Source organism: Argopecten irradians, chromosome 15 (genome assembly GCF_041381155.1).
Source record: "Argopecten irradians isolate NY chromosome 15, Ai_NY, whole genome shotgun sequence".
NCBI classification, from domain to species: domain Eukaryota; kingdom Metazoa; phylum Mollusca; class Bivalvia; order Pectinida; family Pectinidae; genus Argopecten; species Argopecten irradians.
Genome location: NC_091148.1, coordinates 18,568,340 through 18,589,251, shown reverse-complemented (window position 1 = coordinate 18,589,251; position 20,912 = coordinate 18,568,340). Strand labels below are relative to the sequence as shown.

At 33.6% G+C, this 20,912-nt stretch overlaps 1 protein-coding gene across 1 annotated transcript in view; it reads right to left on the bottom strand.

Moving 5' to 3' along the window:
- The window catches only part of LOC138308651 (uncharacterized), a 28,873-nt gene extending 18,501 nt beyond the window's left edge, over positions 1-10,372 (bottom strand). The window contains exons 1-4 of the mRNA XM_069249690.1: positions 10,322-10,372; positions 9,934-9,960; positions 9,397-9,417; positions 1,355-1,384 (exon numbers count right to left, since the gene is read on the bottom strand). Coding sequence (XP_069105791.1) covers positions 1,355-1,384; positions 9,397-9,417; positions 9,934-9,960; positions 10,322-10,324 — 81 coding nt within the window. The 5' untranslated portion in view covers positions 10,325-10,372. The remainder of the gene's footprint in view (positions 1-1,354; positions 1,385-9,396; positions 9,418-9,933; positions 9,961-10,321) is intronic.
- Positions 10,373-20,912: the final 10,540 nt, after the last annotated feature.

The following is a 20,912-nucleotide window of genomic DNA, read 5'->3' as shown; positions in this document are numbered from 1 at the left end:
ATCTGTCAACGAATACGGGAATTTTCGTACCAGGGAAATTCTGTACCGAAAAAAACATACATTAATAAACTTACTTGATATATTGTTATTAATGCTGTGGATGTAAGGAGTTATTCTTTGAATTACAAGGAATATTTCTTTTCCGTACGGTAGCTTTTCAGACATCGTAGCCTTCAGTGCTTGGTAGTAATTACATATTGTATGACGTATCTATCTGTAGTCTAAACACAAATTCTAGTAGAATCTAGTAGATTTTCTGGTGAACCATGATTTAAAAAAACATACAAAATGCCATTTATTTTAGAAACATGTCTAAAAAATCTAAATAGCTGGGTCACCGGTCGGTTCAGAAACCACGCCGCCTTGTCAATCACCTGTATTACTGACACGTGTGGTGAGAGCTAGCCAGCCAATGATATTTACCTATAGTAACGGGGGAGGGGCCATACACTTCGCATGTCTGTCAATTATACCTAACTGACTGAATGATCAAAGGGACAGCCACGTGCACGGGAGCACGTTGTACAAACAACTGGGTTTTTATCGGTGCACCGAAAAACGAAATATGTATGTTGAATTTATATATCGTTAAGATCATCCTGTTTGATGATAATCCTCTCAGGGTGGCATTTCCACAATACCACGCAAGTTAAAATCTGCCAGTAACGGGTAAATTATATATTTTTTCTGATGTGCTACATGAAAATGCAACCATGATTATATGAGGCAAAAATAGAAAAAATAGCGATATAAACAGCGCTGTTAAATCCATATTTATTCGTACATTAGTTATATTTGAATATATGATTTACTTGTAATAAAACAAAAATTAGGGCGTGTTTTCTTGACAAAAAACCACCAGTTATTTTCTCAATTTTCATTGTCTATCTATTGAATTTCTGTTTGAAAGTTATTTTCTACGGGTAACAGACTTGTTTTTCAAAAAACAGAAAGGCTTTGGCACAAGCAATCGGTTACTAAGAAAGTAATTTGTGTGATACCAGGGGCTTAGATCTATAAAATCTCCATTCACGAGTGTCACTGCGCTAGCTACCTGTGTCAGCCGCACTGATCACGGGGCGGCTAGGCAAGTACGTTTGTCAACGGTATATATAGTGTCACGCGCTGTAAATCGTTTTCATTCATTCACTGCCTTACAGTTTTTTTTTCAATGTGACCTACATTTCAACAATTAATCGAATACAATGTATTATTAATAGATATATTTTACTGACACGATACTAGATATGTGTTTCGCCCTCTCATTGTATTAGTCTAAGATCTAATCATCTATTTTAAAATGTCGGATATTTCATTATTAAACTATCGTCGACCATTGCGTAAGGATACTCACCATTTTTGGGTTCAAATCCAACATTTCAACCTTAGGAAGGAAAAATAGATAAAAAGCAATAAACAATTAATTGATTTACATGGATCATTTTCATTCATACAAATGTAACACAATGAATTCGAGAAGATGCATATTCACTTTTTTATATCGGTCCTTAAATTTGTATTAGTATCTCTTACCAATGTTCCGTGACATATATCTCATTTATGTTGAACGGAAACAATCAATACGGAATATACTGTAAAGAGATTATTAAATGACAATTTTAGAATTTTTCTTTCTTCGAAAAAGGTTTGAAAATGTAAGAAATATATAGCTTATATGGAAATACTTTGATAAAGCATGAAGGTTACTAGAGCTATAACTTATAGCCCGCATGTTTCTTTTTCAAATTTGGTAATTACGGTACTTCTTAGCTGTAAGGCGGAGTAAATTAAACATATGTTAAATGATTATTTGTGTATACTAGCGTACTGGATACAGAAGTCTGAAGCAGGTGTGAAATAGAATTGAAATAATTTGTGTTATTTTTTACAACCTATATACACTATTCACATCATTTCTTCTCTGCCATTTAAATAGTTATGGTATTACACCATCCATTCTTCTTTTGAAAACAATAAATTGTAAATACATATCGGTCAAATTAAAAAAAAACTATTAAAAGACATTTTGCACATAATTTGTAAGTATGTAAATTAAATAGACTATAGAGAAAAAAGCAAGCACAACAACATATATTTCATTACATTTTGTTTGTTTGTCAATAACCCCTCTTTCGAAATAGTCATAAAAAGAAAAAAAAAAGTATTTACAAGAAATGTTTAACCCCTCAGCAGAATACATCCTTAATAATTTATTTTATGACGTATTTAGCAGTATATACTTAAATGAAATTAACAATATTTCATTGGGCATTACGTACTCTAGGCCAATTAAATGTTGAGAAAGTGGGAATCGTTTCATTACATATATACATCTTTATGTTTTACAAATACATAATCACCGGTAAAATGAACGATTCTTAAAATGAATTTTAAGCAAAACTAACAAGATCCTGGTGAATGATCAGTTTTACAACTGACATGAATTAAGAATTCGTTGGGAAAAGTAACCAATTAAAATGTCCAATGTCTTGATGGTAGAATCATGTTGTTGGTTTTATAATGCTTTCTTTATGTGTTATAAATATGAATAGCGATGGTTAGTATTCGGCAATGTGAACATAACTCGTTTCGACCTGATCCAACCTAAGAAAAAAAATTCCAGTCAAATCATCATGAAACAGACTATTTTTGATCTCTCACATCTTTCTCAATACGTTCATTCGAGCTTTTTTGAAAACTTTATCCGCCGTCGAACTTACCTCCGCACTGGAAACCGAATCCAAGCGGTAACGCTAATATCCGGATGGTAAAAACAGATTGACGTGATAACAGCCCGGGCTGATATCACGTTATGACGTCATAATTTGATATCGACCCGGGCTGATATTACATTATGTCATAAAGTGAAATCAGCCTTGACGGTGATATGACGGCGCAGACAACACATGTATCGCATGGGCATAACATTCATTATTAGAGACCACATTAGTGTGAATATTTTGGATATCAACGATCTATAGGTACAGAGGGATTCATTATATTTGATACAATAAACAAAACTATAATAATTTATCTAAATAACGTCGGTAACCATTGTACAGTACCATCACTTTAAAATCGATCTTTGGATGATCTGGGTTTTTTTCTGAAGAGAAGTGTAAAGCGTTTTGACTAAGGAGATAACTACATCAGTGGACTGTCGCTACAGCATCGCACGCTGTCGCTACATTCTCGATAACTTGGTCACAGTGTGTGTGATGGTATCTCTACAGTGCTGGCTGGTGGTACTGTTACGCCCTACACCTTAGTTCACAGTACCTGAGTATCGAAACATGGCGAAATCTTCAAGTGCTACGTAACATTATACTCCAGTTTTTTTGCCTTGACAATGACCAACGTATTAGGAAGTTTTTGCCCGGTGATTCTTCTATTCCAGCCATCGTATTCTCCGGGTAGAATATGTGTTTACGTTAATATGAGATCGTCTGAAGATGCATTCCATTTTCTAAGAACTTCACTGAACTTACCATTATAAATGATGTGTGGTCACTTCCAGACAACACCTTACCAAAACAAATATCACACTATGGATATCTGTAATAATTTCCATCAGTAACAAATTATTTTGCAATGAGGCGAAACATATTACACTCATTTGTCATAATTGATGAACGATGGATTCGTTGTTTTTTGACAAGATTTAGAGTGGATGTTCTCATAATCGCAATAAGTATACGTGTACATATATGTGAGATTATATGGCCTTCAGTAACATTTTACTCTTTAATGTATGGTTTTCCATGGACAATGCATTGGTTGAGGTGTAATTTCCTGATTGAATGTTCATTATTTTGGGCTTTATATGCAGCAAGTACATGTTAATACTAGTAAGTCAATCAAATAAATTTCATCTGATTCATCAGAAGAAGAATTCTTCATATACATTAGATATCATTACATTCCTATGTAAGACCGAAGGTCATTTAAGGACAACAACCTGCATCTACAATGATTTGGGAGGCTACAATATTTGTGTCGCATCTACATGTAATTGTTTTTAGAGAGTTACTGAAGCAACCGATGAGCATCAAACAATACATAACTAGTAAAGCTTACTATATGTCACTAAATTCATGCTTTTAGTACTGTATATATAATGTTGTACCTATAAAACTATAATCATACATGTAAGTAAAAATAAACTCTCATATGATACATCATGAGAAGGAAATAACTTAGATTTTGCATTTGTTACTGTTTATTTGTAGAAATGAAAATTACAAAAATATATATATATAAAAAAAACAATATGTTTTTAGCTTTAATTTTTTTCTACATGTATATAATGTACATGCATATGTATAGGAAACTTAACAATATAACAGATATTAATTATATTTTATTAATTATCAAAAGTTATATTTAGGTTTTATGACATACTTTTCTAAAATCATAACCTGATTTGAAAATAATGCTGGGTGTACAGGTAAGAGTTCATGTTCATTACTTACCATTCATAACTTGCCCCCTATTCATACTAGTCCCTGAGATTGAGTTGTACTCACTACTCAGGGTACACAAGGCCCAGTCATAAAACAACATACTTGTCTTATTGTCACCAGTAAGTTGATTTGACTGTCCAGGTACACAGCTGTTATGGCAACACCTAATAACTATTAAGTGTTTCAAAATATTTTGAACTACCAGCGTCACAAACCGGGACACGTACAAGTTGTATTATGGCTACTCGTGCGTATATGTTCAATAATATGATTAGCTGATAAATATTGTAAAACTTATATATGAAAATTATGTTTTGAATACTGAGGTTCATTGGTTTTGAAACAAATTTTATTGTAAGCAAAATGAGATATAGTAAGTATTCCAGGATAATAATGCATCAATGTATACATGCATGTTTATCACTTGGTATTTATATTGTATTTGTGTTACTATATGATGTACTAAATAAATGGTACCAAAAGAATTTGTAATTAATTACTTCACCAAAAGTGCTGTGATTGTAATTGTCATTTGATGGAGCCAAATCTCAAAGTAAAGGTAATTTAATTAATTAGATTACCATGTAACTGTGCCGAGGTCTAACTGCTCAATTTTAACAGATCAATTTGCTATACCTAGAATCACATGTGAACATCAATCGGAACACCTCGTCCACTTCTCCAAGGACGAGTAGATCCGATTGGCCTTACACATATGTTTATGACGCAGAGATAGCACAAGTATTAGCTTCCCAAAACGCTACGTGGGCTACGCTGAAGCTTAAGCCTTTGATTGGACAGAATATAGAAAGTAAACAATGATATGACGATATTGTTTTGCTATTTTAATTGTTAAGTTGAAAGCCATTTTATAATTTGTCATAGTGGGGGAGGAGAAATAGGTTCCAATGTACCCCGCTGGCAGTTTTTCGAAACATGGTTTTTTAGGACCGGTATGATGTCTAGTTTCATTTTATGCTTGTTGCCATTGACAACTAATGTCCCATGGGGTCATATGGCGGCCATCTTTCAGTTATCAAAAATTGCCAAAATGACACATTTGCATATACGCGCATAGATAAAGAACCAGACACCAATCAGAGGCAAATAAACACATTTTTTGATGAATACGATTAAATCATAAAAATGACGTTACGTCTTTTCATTATTATGAATTGACGGGAAAACAATGAAATTTTCAGCTTTTTTTCTCTAAAATATCGATAAATGTCAAAATTTTCATCACAAGTAAAAAAACAAATGATGGACAAAAAAAACCTTGTGACAGTCATTTCGAATTGCACTAACCCTTATGTAAACACATGTGTACTATAAAAATATATATCGCATGAGTGAGGTGGGAAAAAGAGAGGGACCCCCTCCACCAAAAAGAAAATGCAGAAGAAAAATAAAAAAAACCAATAAATTAAAACTATATTCTGTCAACACACATTGTAACAGTTATTCTGAACTGAACTGAGTCTTGTCTAAACATATATGTATTATAAAAGGGATAGATTTATGTTTTTAGCAGAAGAAGCAAGATAACCCCCTCCCCCCTCCCCCACAATTAAAAAAAATATATTGCCGAATCCAGTAAACATCCAAAGGCTAATCACATGTTTTGTCCATAATTCAGGCAGTTCCCATTAACCGTAATAATTTATTTCTTTTTTGTGAAAACAACTTGGTTCGAATTATTCTCCTTCAATTTTGGATATAACTCCCCATGAAAAAGGTGTTCCATGATGATGCCTGCTCGCATACAGTTAAAAACTACAAATACATATAATATCTGCTGAGGAGGAACAGTCACAGACTTATCTCCAGCACGTTGATGTGCTCGGAGAGCTGATCCCCAGACCACTCCCCCGACTGACAATGGCCGTCGAGGTAAGCCCACCAACCTGTCATCTGTGAACAAGGTCATGGTGGGAGCTGACTTGGACAACGGAACCACTGGAGAACATAAACTTTCAGAGTCCACCACCGAGCAATCTCCTTCATGGAATGGTTGAGAGGAAGCCACGCCATTCCCTGCTGGCAGGCACTCATTTTGCGAGGAGGAACATCTAGAAAGGTCTATTGTGAAGTCTCTCTAGGGGGACACGTCTGCCAAGGAGTTGATATTACCCAGAAAACTGAGAAACCAAAGCTGGACGAATGACTTGTCGAGAGCAGGTGAGAGCAAGATCTCTGGCCTTTTCGGAACTTCTCCAAAGATGGAAGGGCAATACCCCGATCTGTGTTGAAACGGTTTCACAGGAAGACAAATTCCTGAGAAGAAAAACTTCGGATTTCTCTCTGGAAGGAATGAAATCGACTTTGAGCAAATGTTTCAGGACTTGACGGGCGTTCTCTCCAACGATGCCTAGACTAGGTGGAGCATGAGGTAATCGTCGAAATAGATGTGGACATTTATTTTCCTGGAGTGCTGAAATCCTACGCCGACCTGAAGCAGCTTGATGAAATCCAAAGGAACACTTTGTAATTGTAATTGGGAACTGTCTGAATCATAGACCAGGGAATATGTAATTTATGTAATAATAATTATAAGATTTTTTCTCTCTATGAGTAGTGTTTGGAGGGGGATGTCCACGATTGTTCTGCTAAAAAATATAAAATCCTTTTAAAATAAACACAAGTTTAGACAAGTGTCGGTTCAATTCAGTAAAACTGTTACAAAATGTTTTGCCAGAATATGTGGAGTTTTAATGTATTAATTTATTCACCTCATTGATGTTATCTATCTTTTTATAATACACATGTGTTTACACAAGGGTTAGTGCAATTCGAACTGATTGTTACAAGGTGTTTTGTCCATCAATTTTGCTTTTGAAAATTATGACACTTTTTACGGGAAAAGCTGAAAATTTCGATTTTTCCGTCATTTCACAAAACGGAGAAGACGTAACGTTATTATTATATTTTTATCGTATTCAGCATGTTTCAATCATATAACAAAATGTGTTTAGTTGACTCTGGTTGTTGTCGAGTTCGCTATCTATGCGCGTATATACGAATGTGACATTTTGGCTATTTTTGATAATTTTTTCGGGGCGGGGGAGGGTTCCCTCTCTTTTCCCGACCTCATTGATGCGATCTATCTTTTAATAGTACACATGTGTTTACGAAAGGGTTAGTGCAATTCGAAATGACTGTTACAAGGTGTTTTGTCCATCATTTTTGTTTTACTTGTGATGAAAATTGTGACATTTATCGGGAAAAAAAAAGCTGAAAATTGTTTTTCCGTCAATTCACAAAAATGAAAAGACGTAACGTCATTTTTTATGATTTAATCGTATTCAGCATGTTTTCATCATATAAAAAAATGTGTTTATTTGCCTCTGATTGTTGTCTGGTTATATATCTATGAGCATATATACGAATGTGTCATTTTGGCCATTTTTGATAACTGAAATCCAAGATGGCCGCCATATGACCCCCATAGGACATTAGTTGTCAATGGCAACAAACATAAAATGAAACTAGACATCATACAGGTCCTTAAAAAAACATGTTTCGAAAATGGGAACCTATATCTCTCTCCCCTCCCCCTCCCCCACTATCAGGTCTAGTACAGATGAACAGTTTTAATAATACTTTTGCTACCAACAAAATAAAAAGGGGTTCATGCAGAAATTGCTAAGCTCAGAGAAGAGGCAAAGAAAACATTGAACTTTATCTCATATGTTTCTGTGTTTTTCAATGTTCCGTTTTCATTCCGCTTTTAATATGTACTGTCTTGCCGCATTTTAGTATGTCCCATTTATTAGCATGTACGCATTGTCTGATTATTATTGTTACACGATGGTGTCTAAATTATATAAGAAATAAAAAAAATAATGTCTCGAACATGGTATACTACTACAGATATATTTGTTCTATCTGTAAATGGAACCAGATTTCATCTAAAATGCTCGATTAATTTCTAGAAAATACTTATTTAGAATAATTTTACCACGAATGCTTGTTCTGCACTAAAATCTGAACGGATGCAAGCGCTGTGCTACATGTACCATGCTTTATCAGAAAGACGGCGTCCGAATTCGGACAAAGTCAAGTTGGTGTCCGTAATTCGCTTTAATATTACTTCAAGAAAGCGATGCTTGTTCAAGCGTTCTTGCTACACGACTATCCTGTAAGATGGCATGAATTCCTTATGAAACTATATTGATTCATTGTCACAGTATATCTATTATGTGAAATCATTGGAAATTATTAAATGATTGATAATTTGCTGGAAAATCCGCCAAACTATAACAGTCATTCGGGTTTTCAGAATAGATATACTATGAATGCTTGTTCTCTACTAAAATCTCGATAAAGGCAAACCCTGCGTGACCACGATTTATCAGGAAGATGGCGCTCAAATCCCGGACATATTCAGGTTAGTTTCCGTCATTCGTTTTTATATTATTTCAACAGGTAATGCTTGTAACACACCGAACATCCGTCAGATTCAATCGTTCTTGCCACATGGCTATCCTGCAAGATGGCGTGATTTGCATACGATTCGAACAGCTACGCCTCAAGCGGCGTAGCAATCACTCGCACTGTCATTAAGTTATCGAGGATGAAGCGACAGCGTGCGAGGTTGTAGCGAAAGCACGCTAATGTAGTGATCAACCAAATTCGTTCAAGGTATTATTGTGTCGGCAGTAAGAAACCATATCAAAGGAAACTGCTATATCGCACGAGTAATTAAAATATCTGTAATGTATCAGGCACAATAACTAATTATATTCGATATTGTCGGTGTAAACGATTCCTTATATTTCAATCTTTGTTATATTTTTTTTAACAAATTCAAGATGGATAGCAGCTCTGAGTTTTCGAAGCAAATCTAATTTTGCGAATTTTAACCTTATCGCTAATATTATCAATGATCTATTCTCAATTGATATCAATATAGCTAATATTACAAACCTACCTTCAGTGAAATTATATCCTCCTGTTAAAGAAAAGTGTCCTTTTATAATATTTGAAAATATCTTATTTAAACACTAATTACAGAAATCACGACAGAGAATATCAATGAACGTTATCAAATAGTTTTATTCAGAATATTGGCAAAACCTTTAAAACGGAATTGTCGTTGAAATACGTAGATACCAATATTATTCTGATAATTATAATATGTTTATATTATTATATATTGTAAACAACACTGCGTAACTTAACTTATATATTTTATATATCTTGCTAAGTAATAGTTGTTACTTAGGGAGATAACTTGTATAGGCTATGCCTGTTGTTCGATTCTTTTTCAAATAATATTTTGAAATAAACTTGTTGAAATTGAATACCAACATTTATTAGGTATCCATCGAAAGGTTGTTTTGAGTGGTACTCACGTATCTCCAACTCCTTATCGAAATAAATATTTAAAGGCATTTATCAATGTTTATCGCTGCATATCCATGGTAATGGGTTACATAACGGAAAAAATGTGAAAAGATTAACTTACCCTCAAACTTGCTTTTTTCCCGATTGACTGTTAAAATTACAAAATTAAAATCATATAACTTAATGGTATCTCTTAAATGGTTTTAGTTATATAACAAACGATAAGGATAATGCATTTTGTAAAAAAAAAAAAAAAAAAAAAAAAGCCCAATTTTGTTATTACATGTATAAGGTTCACTAGATATTTCTCAAGAACAGATTGATTAATGCTTTCTTGTTGAGGAAAGATGCTTCGAAATATTACATGTGTATGAACGTGTAAAGTTCAATCACATTTCTAATTTTTAAAATGTTTTAATCCAAGATCTGACCTTTCTACTAAATATGTATTAACATTACATAACATCTCATTATAAAAGTATTATCGAGCATTATTATAGAATATTTACCATGTTTGTGTCCAACTTCAACAATTCCAGCTAAGGAATGAAAAAAATAGCAAAATGCAATAAATAAACTTTTTGATTCAAGAGGATAATTTTCATTCATTAAACTATAAATATGAGTAGATTCACATAAAACGGTTTTTAAAATGATCCTAAATATGATATTAATAAGATTTTTTAACTTTATTTTTGTGATACATTTCTCCTTTTATGTTAACCAAAAATTGTCAATAATGAATGTACTGTTGATACTTAATATCGACGTATATTTAATATAGCCACTAATACATAAAATTGTCTGAGTGAATTCGATAACATTTGTACAGTATCATTCTTTTGCATTTTTCTCTGATGATATATTTATCCAAGAGAGAGGTGTAAATTATTTCTAATAAGGAAGGCATCGGTCATAATTTAAAAAAAAAAAGATAAAGAAACTGTTATATCACATATCAAGTATATAAAATATTCGACTCATCAGATACAAAGAGTGATTTAAATGAAAATTATTGGAATATACCACCCCTTTCATTTTTACAAACTACGTGACCAAGAACAAAGTTATTCGATTTTAATGTCGATTCTAGCAGCCAATGCCCTCTATAGTTACTTCAGTGTATCAGATAAAAAAATCATCCCCAATAGGAATGATTTCTTTTAACTTAAGGAAAGAAGTTTTTCTTTATTACACGATCTATGGGTTCATATAAGAACAAGAGGCCCATTGGCCTTAACAGTCACCCGAGTTCATATACAGAATGAAACAAAGACATGTAACCACTTATATTGGCCCGTTAGTCAGTGATTTTATAAATTTGACTATGTAATCTATGAAGAGTAATTGGTTCCATCAAATCCGTGAATTAAGAAGAAGGATTTTTGAAATATTATCCATTTTGACCCCTTTTGGCCCCGGTCCTCTGGCCCCTGGGGGTCGGCCAGGGCCAATATGGATATGATGTTAAAATGCTATCTCAGGCTAATAGTTCTGACCCAGATTGGCTAATTTCCTATGAAAAATAAGCAAATAATGTTCATAAATGTGTTTTTAATATAAACTATAGTAAACTTGACAACCCCTTCCAAGGAGGAAACAGGAGACCCCAGGGTCATATAATTCACAATTTTTGTAAAGAACCTTAAGACCTTTCCAATTATGAAGAGTATTTGATTCTACGAGTTCCAGAATTTCAGAAGAAGGTTTTTGAAGTTTTGGTCTATTTGACACATTTTGGCGCCGCCCCTAAGGCCCCTGAGGGTCAGTCATGGAAAATTTATTAATAAATGGTCATCTCATAGGGACATTTCTTACAACATTTGACTAATATCCTATTATAACTGACTAAATAATTCTCAAAAATGTGTTTTCCATATATAAACTATAGTAAACTCAACCTGAGACTCCAGGGTCATAAAATCCACAATTTTTGAAGAGAGCCTTGAGACATTTCTATTTATGAAGAGTATTTGATTCTACCACATCCGTGAGTTCAGAAGAAATTTTTTGACATTTTAGCCAATTTTACCCCTTTTAGCCCCTTCCACAGGCCCCTGGGGTCGGGGGTCATATATATCACAATTGTGATTCTTCTTAGGTCTTTAAACGTTTGTGCAAAATTTCATTCAAATTGCTTCAGCGGTTTTGGAGAAGAAGTCAAAAATGTAAATTGTTTACGGACACAAGACACACGACGCACGATGCACGATGGACGACGGACGACGCACGACAGACGACGCACAACGACGGACAAAAGGCGATTAGAATAGGTCACTTGAGACTTCGTGTCGGGTGACCTAAAACAGCTTTAATAACGATTCAAACAAAACTATCATTAATGCTACGCTTTCAAAATATCTAATTCGCTAATATTAGCATCAATCTATTCCTACTTGAGATTAATATGATAGCTTTAAAACCTATTTGTCCACACCTACCTCCAGTGAAATGATTTCCTCCTGACAAAGAAACGATGTCATTAAAATATTGCAAATATTTTAAGCAAGCTTTGAAATACCGACAGAATATACTTTCAAGGAAAATATTCTTATCACATTTTATTGTGTTGTTTAATCATTTTAATTTACACGTCCACTGTGAACATAAATCAAGTAAATTTACTGCAAATATTGGCAAATATTTAAAAAAGGAATACTTATTGAAATATCTAGATACCAACATTATTAGATATCCATCGATAGGTTGTTAATAGTGATACACACGTATGTAACTCCTTATGGAAATGAATACCTAAAGGCCCTTAACAATGTAATGAGCTTCGTTGCATATCCATGGCAATTGGTTACATAACGGAAAACACAATTTGTGAAATGATTAAATTACCATCTCGCTTACTTTCTCCTCAATTGACTGTTAAAAAGAGATTAAAATTCTAAAACCATGATAGAACATGTATCTATTAAAAGGTTTCATTTATATATCAAACAATAAGGATAATGCGTTTTGCAAAGAAAAAACACAATTCTGTTATTATAACGTTAACTTAGACATTTCTCAAGAACAGATTGATATTTCATAACATTATTTCTTGTTAAAGAAAGATTCTTTTATTTATAACATGTGTATGAACGTATTAAGTTATATCACACTTATACTTTTTTTAATTTTTAATCCAGGATCCGACCATTTTACTAGAATGTGTATTATAGCACATACATGTAACATCTCATTATAAAACTATCATCGAGCATTATTATAGAATAGTTACCATATGTGTGTCGAACTTTAAACAATCAAGCTAAGGAAAGCAAAAATAAAAGCAAAATGCAATCAATAATCTGTTTGATTGAAGAGGATAACGTTCATTCAATATACACTCTGAGAAAACAAAGCTCAACGTTAAACGTTTTTCATATTGATCCTATATATGATATTTGTACGACATTTTAACATTTTTTGTGATACATATCTCCTTCTATGTTAAACGAAAATTGCCAATAATGTATGTACTGTTGATGCTTAATATCGATGTATAATTACAGCGCCGTTAAAATAAGCGTACGCGTGACGGCAAGTCTGGTAGGTGGTTCCGTTGACTGGTAGCTAGTCAGTGTGCATGGTAGCTAGTCAGTTTGCCAACGACATTCAATAAGCTTTGTAAGCGCGGTTCTCATTGGCTGTCGCTTCAATGTAGGGGCGGAGCTAAACTGTCGGAAACGTCTGTCGGCGATTACCAAGATCAGAAACGTGTACTGAAGATGATCGGCATTGCAAGCTTCATAATGTAAAAACACATTTTACTTACCTCATGTATAGACTCTGAATCAGCGCTACTCGGTGAATTACATATCCATGAAAGAAAGAGATACTGTTGTAGCGGAAAAGTCAGTCAAAGGTTGTACGGAAATGATATCGCTTGCTACTGACTAATTATAACTTTACCGCAAGGTGTGGGAAACCAAATCGGGTACAATGTACGACCGATCATCGTGTATTGTCAAAATATATTCCGATAAAACCCGGCTTTGGCACATACCTGGATGTTAGTAGGGGATGCTATTCCAGCTGTAGGCGTAGGTTTTTTTTAACTTTGTCACCAGTATTTAATCAGATAGATGCATTTGAATCTAGTGTTGACAATTTCTTGGCTAAATTCAACCGACATTTTGTAAACTACCGCCGCGCATGCGCCAACTTCCGAGAACATTACCTGTGAGGGTCGCGCAAATATTAATCAAATTAAATTATAAGTATTAAGGCGATGCATTCAAACTCAACGTCTACAACTAGAATAACATCACCTACTAATACCCAGGTATATGTTAAAACCGTATTTGATCGGAATATATTTTGACAAGACATAATCCATTGTCAGCCGTACCTGATTTGGTTTCCACACCAAACGCTTGCAGCGGAAAAGTCGGGCAGAAGGTGATTCCTTTTCCGCTACAACGTAGCTAGATTCGGCTTTGACATTACATGTAACATTACAACGGATAGAAGAATAAATAGATATAAACCTCACACATTCATAAACACGATACAAAATTTGAACCATTGGAATGTTGGTAGATAAGCTACAGTATGAATATTTCCCGAAGACGAGAGAAATGACCAATAATTTATAAACAACAAATCCTGAACAACAAATCCTCAAAAAAAATCGCCTAATAAGTGAAACAAAACAATAAGGAATTTTGAATACAGCGATTGATATTATATATTGTAAACATAATAAAATAGTACACAACGTGATCAAACACATTGTACAACAGAGTCGGGTTTAAACATCAAAGATTCGCTGGCTCCGCCTACTTCTCAATGTTGTTGGCGATCTTGTAAGTCGGGGGGGGGGGGCAATCTGTCGGGCTGCCGATGCTTCAGCCAATCAGCGCCTTCGTTACATGCCAACTAAAATATAATCTACTGACCCAGTTACCAGCTTACTACATCAGCTAACAGCCAAAGTGTCTATCGAGTGAATGAGTGTTAACAGGAACACTTGTTGTAACAGCGCTGTAACATAGCCACAAATACAACGATTTGTCTGAGTGTCTTCGATAACATTTGTACAGTGCCATCGTTTTGCATGTTTCTCTTAAATTATTTCTACTAAGGAAAGCGTCGATCAAAATTAATAAACAACGTACTAAAGAAACTGTTATATCACATATAAAGTAAATACAATATCCAATTCATCAGATAAAAAGAATGATTTAAATGAAAATTGTTTGAGTATACCATCTTTTTCATTTTTACATAGTATGTGACCAAGAACAAAGTTATTCAGTGTTAATATCGATTCTAGAAGCAAATGCCCTCGAGTTCCTTCAATGTATTAGATAAAAATTCATCCCTTACATAAATGATTTTTTTTTAAATTCAGGAAAATATGTTTTTCTTTATTACACAATATATGGATTCATATAAAGAAAAACAGCTTTAAAACCATTTCTTTCATTATGACTTTGACAAACTATGTGACCAAGATCGAAGTTATTCAATTTTAATATCGATTTTAGAGGCCTTCTATTTCCTTCAATGTATATGATAAAAATCATCCCTATTAGAAATACGTTCTTATAGATTAAAAAAGTATCCGTTTTCTTTATAATACAATCTATGGGCTCATATAGAGAAAATCAACTCTAATAACGGTTAAAGCAAAATGCATTAATGCTATGACTTTATAAAAAATATTCACTAAGGTTACCATCAATCTATTCCTTCTTGATATTTACATAGCTTTCAACGTCTATTTTGTCATTCAGTGTAATTTATATTTTCCTGACAAAGAAAAGATTTCATTAAAATGTTTTTAACAAGCACTGAAATACCGATATAATATACTATCAGTTTTCAATCAGTTCCTGGATTGTTTAACCTTAATGGATATTTCATTGCGATTAACAGCCATTAAAAACATGTGAAAATGTAAATATAAGAAATAATCAATAAGTTCAGTGATCGCAACTAATCTTAGCGACTGACCGATGAATTCATCCATATAATACGTATTGTGCCTATAGGTTACCTACATGTGTTTATTGTTTGTGGTTTTATGAACATTTGTGACAGTCCTTAATATGCTATTTTATTCGTTCCGTTTTTTTTTTGTATTTTTGAAGGGGTAGATCGCCTCAAATAATATTTTGTCAAGATTTTAAATTACTTCTTTTCTCCATATTTACTTTAAATTAAGTAATTCGTATTATTCGTGTTATAAAGAATACAACAGTCTTTGACCCGTATAAAAAAGAATTGTTATCTTTTGTTGTACACTGGTTGATGAACAGCATTTTTGACAGATACTTCAACAAATCTAAAATATCTATCAAAAATGTTATTCATACACTAGTTGTTTTATAGCTACGTTTAATTTTTCGACAATTTTGCAAATTGAGAGCAAATTGACTTCAGCTTAAGCTGAACATATTTCCACTTAAGTTAAAAAGATTTCAACTTAAGTAAAAAAAGTTTGATTATGTGAGTTTTTTTAACTGATATTGAAATATTTTTAACTTAATTTGAAATCTTTTTAGCTTAAGTTGAAATCTTTTTTTATTATGAAAACGGACAAACTGAAAAAAATGAACACACCAAATCTGATGTAAATAATCAATTTCATTCAAGCCTGCTACACTTGTCTCTATTGAGAAATACATCAAAAGCATAAGCATGAAGAAAGCGACAGGTATAGACGGGATATCACCTAAGCTGCTTGGAACCTGCTGTGAACAGGTGAAGTTCCCCCTATGCAACCTGTTTAACCATTGATTACGGAAAAATTTCTTTCCTGACAGGCTCAAAGAGGCTCAGGTGGTACCCGTGTTCAAAAAGAGGGATCCTTTAAACAAGGAAAACTATAGACCAGTCAGTATACTGCCCTGTATTTCTAAATTATTTGAGAGGGTTTTAAGTAATCAGCTGTCTGACTATTTTAATCAAAATTTAACTCTTTCTTAGCAGCTTTCCGACCAGGATTTGGATGCCTCAGTCTCGACTTTGCCTGAGAGACTTGTTGAGGACTGGCGAACGGCCTTGGACAACCAATGAGTATGTCGCCGCCCATTCTTATGGACTTGTCCAAAGCATTCGATTGTCTTCCTCAGGGACTGCTGATCAGGAAGCTGGAAGCCTATGGACTGGGTGATTGTGCTCTGAAGCTGCTGTCCAGCTACCTGACCAGCAGGAGCCAGCAGGTCCGACTTGGGTCCAAATGCGGTGACTGGTTGGAAGTGCTCAAACGGGGTACCACAACGCCTGCCTATTTTGGGACCCGCCTCCAGTTTATTATATTTGTAAATGACGTGTTTTATATATCAAGTCACCAAAGCTTTACAACTATGCTGATGACAATACTATAAAGTGGCTCAAATAGAGATTTTAATGTACTAAAAACCTCCTTGGAAAGTGACTGTATAGCTTTGATTCAATGGTTTAAACATAATCAAATGAAAGCAAATCCTGAAACATTTCAATCAATCTGCATTGGTAAAAAATCTACTGAAAACATTCATTCTTTTGGTATAGGCGATGCCTGTTTAAAACTTGATAATGTTGTTAAACTTTTGGGAGTTCATTTTGATTCTATGCTAAATTTTGACACTCATATTTCTGAAATTTGTAGAAAGGCATCACAACAACTGTCTGTACTAATCTTGGCTCTTATCTGACTATGAAAGGAAGAAGTGTTATTTACCATTATTTTATTATCTCAAATTTTAATTACTGTCCTCTTGTATGGCACTTCAGCAGCATGAGAAGTATGAGGACAATGGAAAAGATTCAGGAACGTGCCTTGAGATTTATATACCAGGACTACACCTCAACATTTAAACATATTTTAGAAATATCTGGAAATGATTTTTTTTTACATGTTTACAGATTTTTAAGATAGTTAACAAGATCTCTCCTGAATATGTCCAGGACTTGATAACAATCAAACAATCATCTTTTTATAATTTCAGAAATGACCGCTCGGGTGTGGAACGGTCTTCCAAATGAATTCCGAAGAGTTGAAAACTTTTCGGAGTTTAAAAGAATGATCCACACCTGGTACGGCCAAATTTGTCAGTGTGCCATTTGTCTGTCTTTTGCAGAATAACAGCTCGTGTCATGCTTTGCTGTCTTGTAATTTTCCTGTGTATACTTACATATTTCTTTTATTCTGTGTTCTGTATTATTCTGTATCATGCAGCTTGTGTATACACTATATGTATCTGCTAAAGCTTTGTCATGTTTACGCATTTTCGTTTATTTATCACTAGTCTATGTTTATGACACTTTGTCTTTATATAATATGGTCTTAATATTGCTTTTTTTACGATCTCACATTAAAATGCTTCCTTTTAACTCACACTATATTGTGTATAATCTGTCAATTTTTACTTTTTGCTATGTTAGCATATATGTACATTACACTTATCTGATAGTATTTTAATCCATACCTTTAGTAACACAGTGTTAGTACAAATTCGAGTGTTAATGTTTAACTAACGTCTTTGTTTTTACCCTTTAATTTCTGTGATATATATGCAGACCTATTCTTTTGATTTTCCACATTTTAATATAATCTTTGTGTTGTTAACAATGCATATATACTTTTGTTTGTCGCGATAATAGCTCACAAGAGCTAATGTTATTTGTAAGAAATATGCGACTTTAAATAAAATTTATTGTATTGTATTGTATTGTATTTTTAACTTAAGTTGAAATCTTTTTAGCTGAAGCTAAATAACTTTTTAACTTAAGCTATTATGATTTAAATATCAAAACGGCTTGCCATAGTGTGTGGGAGATATTTTTTTAATTTTTGAATATTCTCTTGCTTGTACCATCATTTACAAAATCTACTTACAGTGAACCTACTAACAGTTACATGACTGCACTTCGTGGTAATAAATGGAGATTGGTAATTTAAATTACCCCCCCCCTTCTATGCTTTAGTATCTTTTGTATACTATTCATAAATAATTTGTGTTCTTTTGTAGTTCAACGTCATCAATATACACTTCATTCCCCGCTTTATTCTTATTGACTGAAAACAACGGAAAACGGTATACTGCACTAAAAATGTCATTACCATTATTATTGTCGAAGATGTGTAGTGTAGTTTGACATAACTTTAATATAATAATTCTCTCTTTCCTTACATTCTCGTTTTTCTAGTATACAAAATATAAAAAAAAATCTTCTTAAGTATATAAATCCAGGTATATATGTCCATATTTCTGTATTCCATTGGGTTGACATCAAAATAAAGTAATTTGTGGCATAAGGTATTAAAAGATCTAGTGTAACGTAGTTTATTATTATTATTATTACAAGCTAACCGATATATACATGTAATTCATTTTTTCGGAACTTTCAGTCATGTGGACATGACGTACATAGCAATTGTTTTACATGATGAATAATTTGCGTGCCCTGTGCTGGGGCTGAGATGACCAATATTACATTTCACGGTCCCGGAATAGCAGTTGAGATGGGCTGTTTATATCTTGTACACACGTTCCTTCCACATATTCATATTTTTAAATATAACTGTCGAAGACAGATATATATGGATAAAATTATCGATGAAAAGTTACATAATACATAATTATAAGACCACGATCGAGTGCATTGTGGGTTGCGATAGGCCTAGGACGTCCCCTTGCAGGCGGTGTATGGAATTTTCAAATTATTGTTTGCCTAGATGAAATAAATGATTTGTTTTAATGTCCAGGAGGCAGTAGTCATCTCGTCTTTCCGTGTCGACACCAAATAAAACTAACAGGCCTATTCAAGGATACGTCCTTGGCCTACTGTAAGTTACTGACCGTGTATCCAATGTAAATCCTCAGATATATAATTATTTATTTTGTAGTAATAGTTACATGTACATGTAGCCCTCACCAGATTTTGTGAATAGTTTGAATAGGCATGTTTGCATGATATATTAAAAAAAAAACGAAAAAAAAAAACTTTGCCGCCGGTGGTGAGAATCGAAAGATCAGAAGATCTGCACGTTAACACTAAGCCAAATTTCTGTTTTTTTTATATACAGTATTTTTTTATGAGAAGCAGATAGCATTGTTATTTTAATCCCCTATCTTTAATAGCAAATATTTGATGATGTATGATTTAGTATTTCCTAATAGTAAAAAAACTTTTGTTAATGTAATGTGCATGTAGCTGTTGTTTCAACATGAAGGAAAGTGAAAAAAATGACAATAACATCCGATTTGATGCAAACGTCATGATATACACGTGCATATCAAAAGGTATCCAATACTTTTAAATGACATACGTATCAAATTTAACTGTCGAAAACAGATATATCTAGATTTAATATCCCATGAAAAGTTACATAATATAAGACCACGATCGAGAACATCGTAGGTAGCGATAAGCCAAGGACGTCTCCTTGCAGGCGGTGTATGGGATTTGCAAATTATTTAGTCTAGATGAAATAAAGGATTATTCTAATTACCGGTTTATGTAAATGATGAATGTACTTGCAATATTTCCAACGTTGGACATTTTTATTTTGCTATAATTAATACCTATGCTGCTATCGTTTGTGCGATGAGATGAGATGAGGAGGTTTTGCCGAGTCATCTCGGTTTTCCCTGTCGGCACCAAAAAAAAACTTGTATTGTAAGATAGTGACCGTGTATTCTGTTTATCCTGCAACTTTTTCATTGTACATACAGAAGATGGTATTCAAAACGAAAGCAAATTGCCTGTTATTTACACGATTTCGTTCAAAGCGAAACGCTTCTTTGATGACCAAGAAAAGATGCATTCACTAAACCGAATGAGTGTGTACTCCTTTTTACTACCGTGGGAAATATGTAAGCACCGTCATTCCGGTGATTGTGACGTCACTGTTTGGAGGGACTGACTGCCGTTTCATTCACTCCTACTGAAAGTGACGTCACTGGAATGTTCGGGATCAAATCATCAAATTTAGAAATTGAATCAAACGAAAGAAATTAAACGTTTATTTACTGACATCGTAATATTTTGATATTGCAACTATTACAGGAAATTCTTATTATCCGGTATCGAGTTTTGTGCCTGACTAATGTCGATATTAGAGAATATTGAAAATGCATTGTTTCTTGATATTGTTGCACTTCTTTTGTT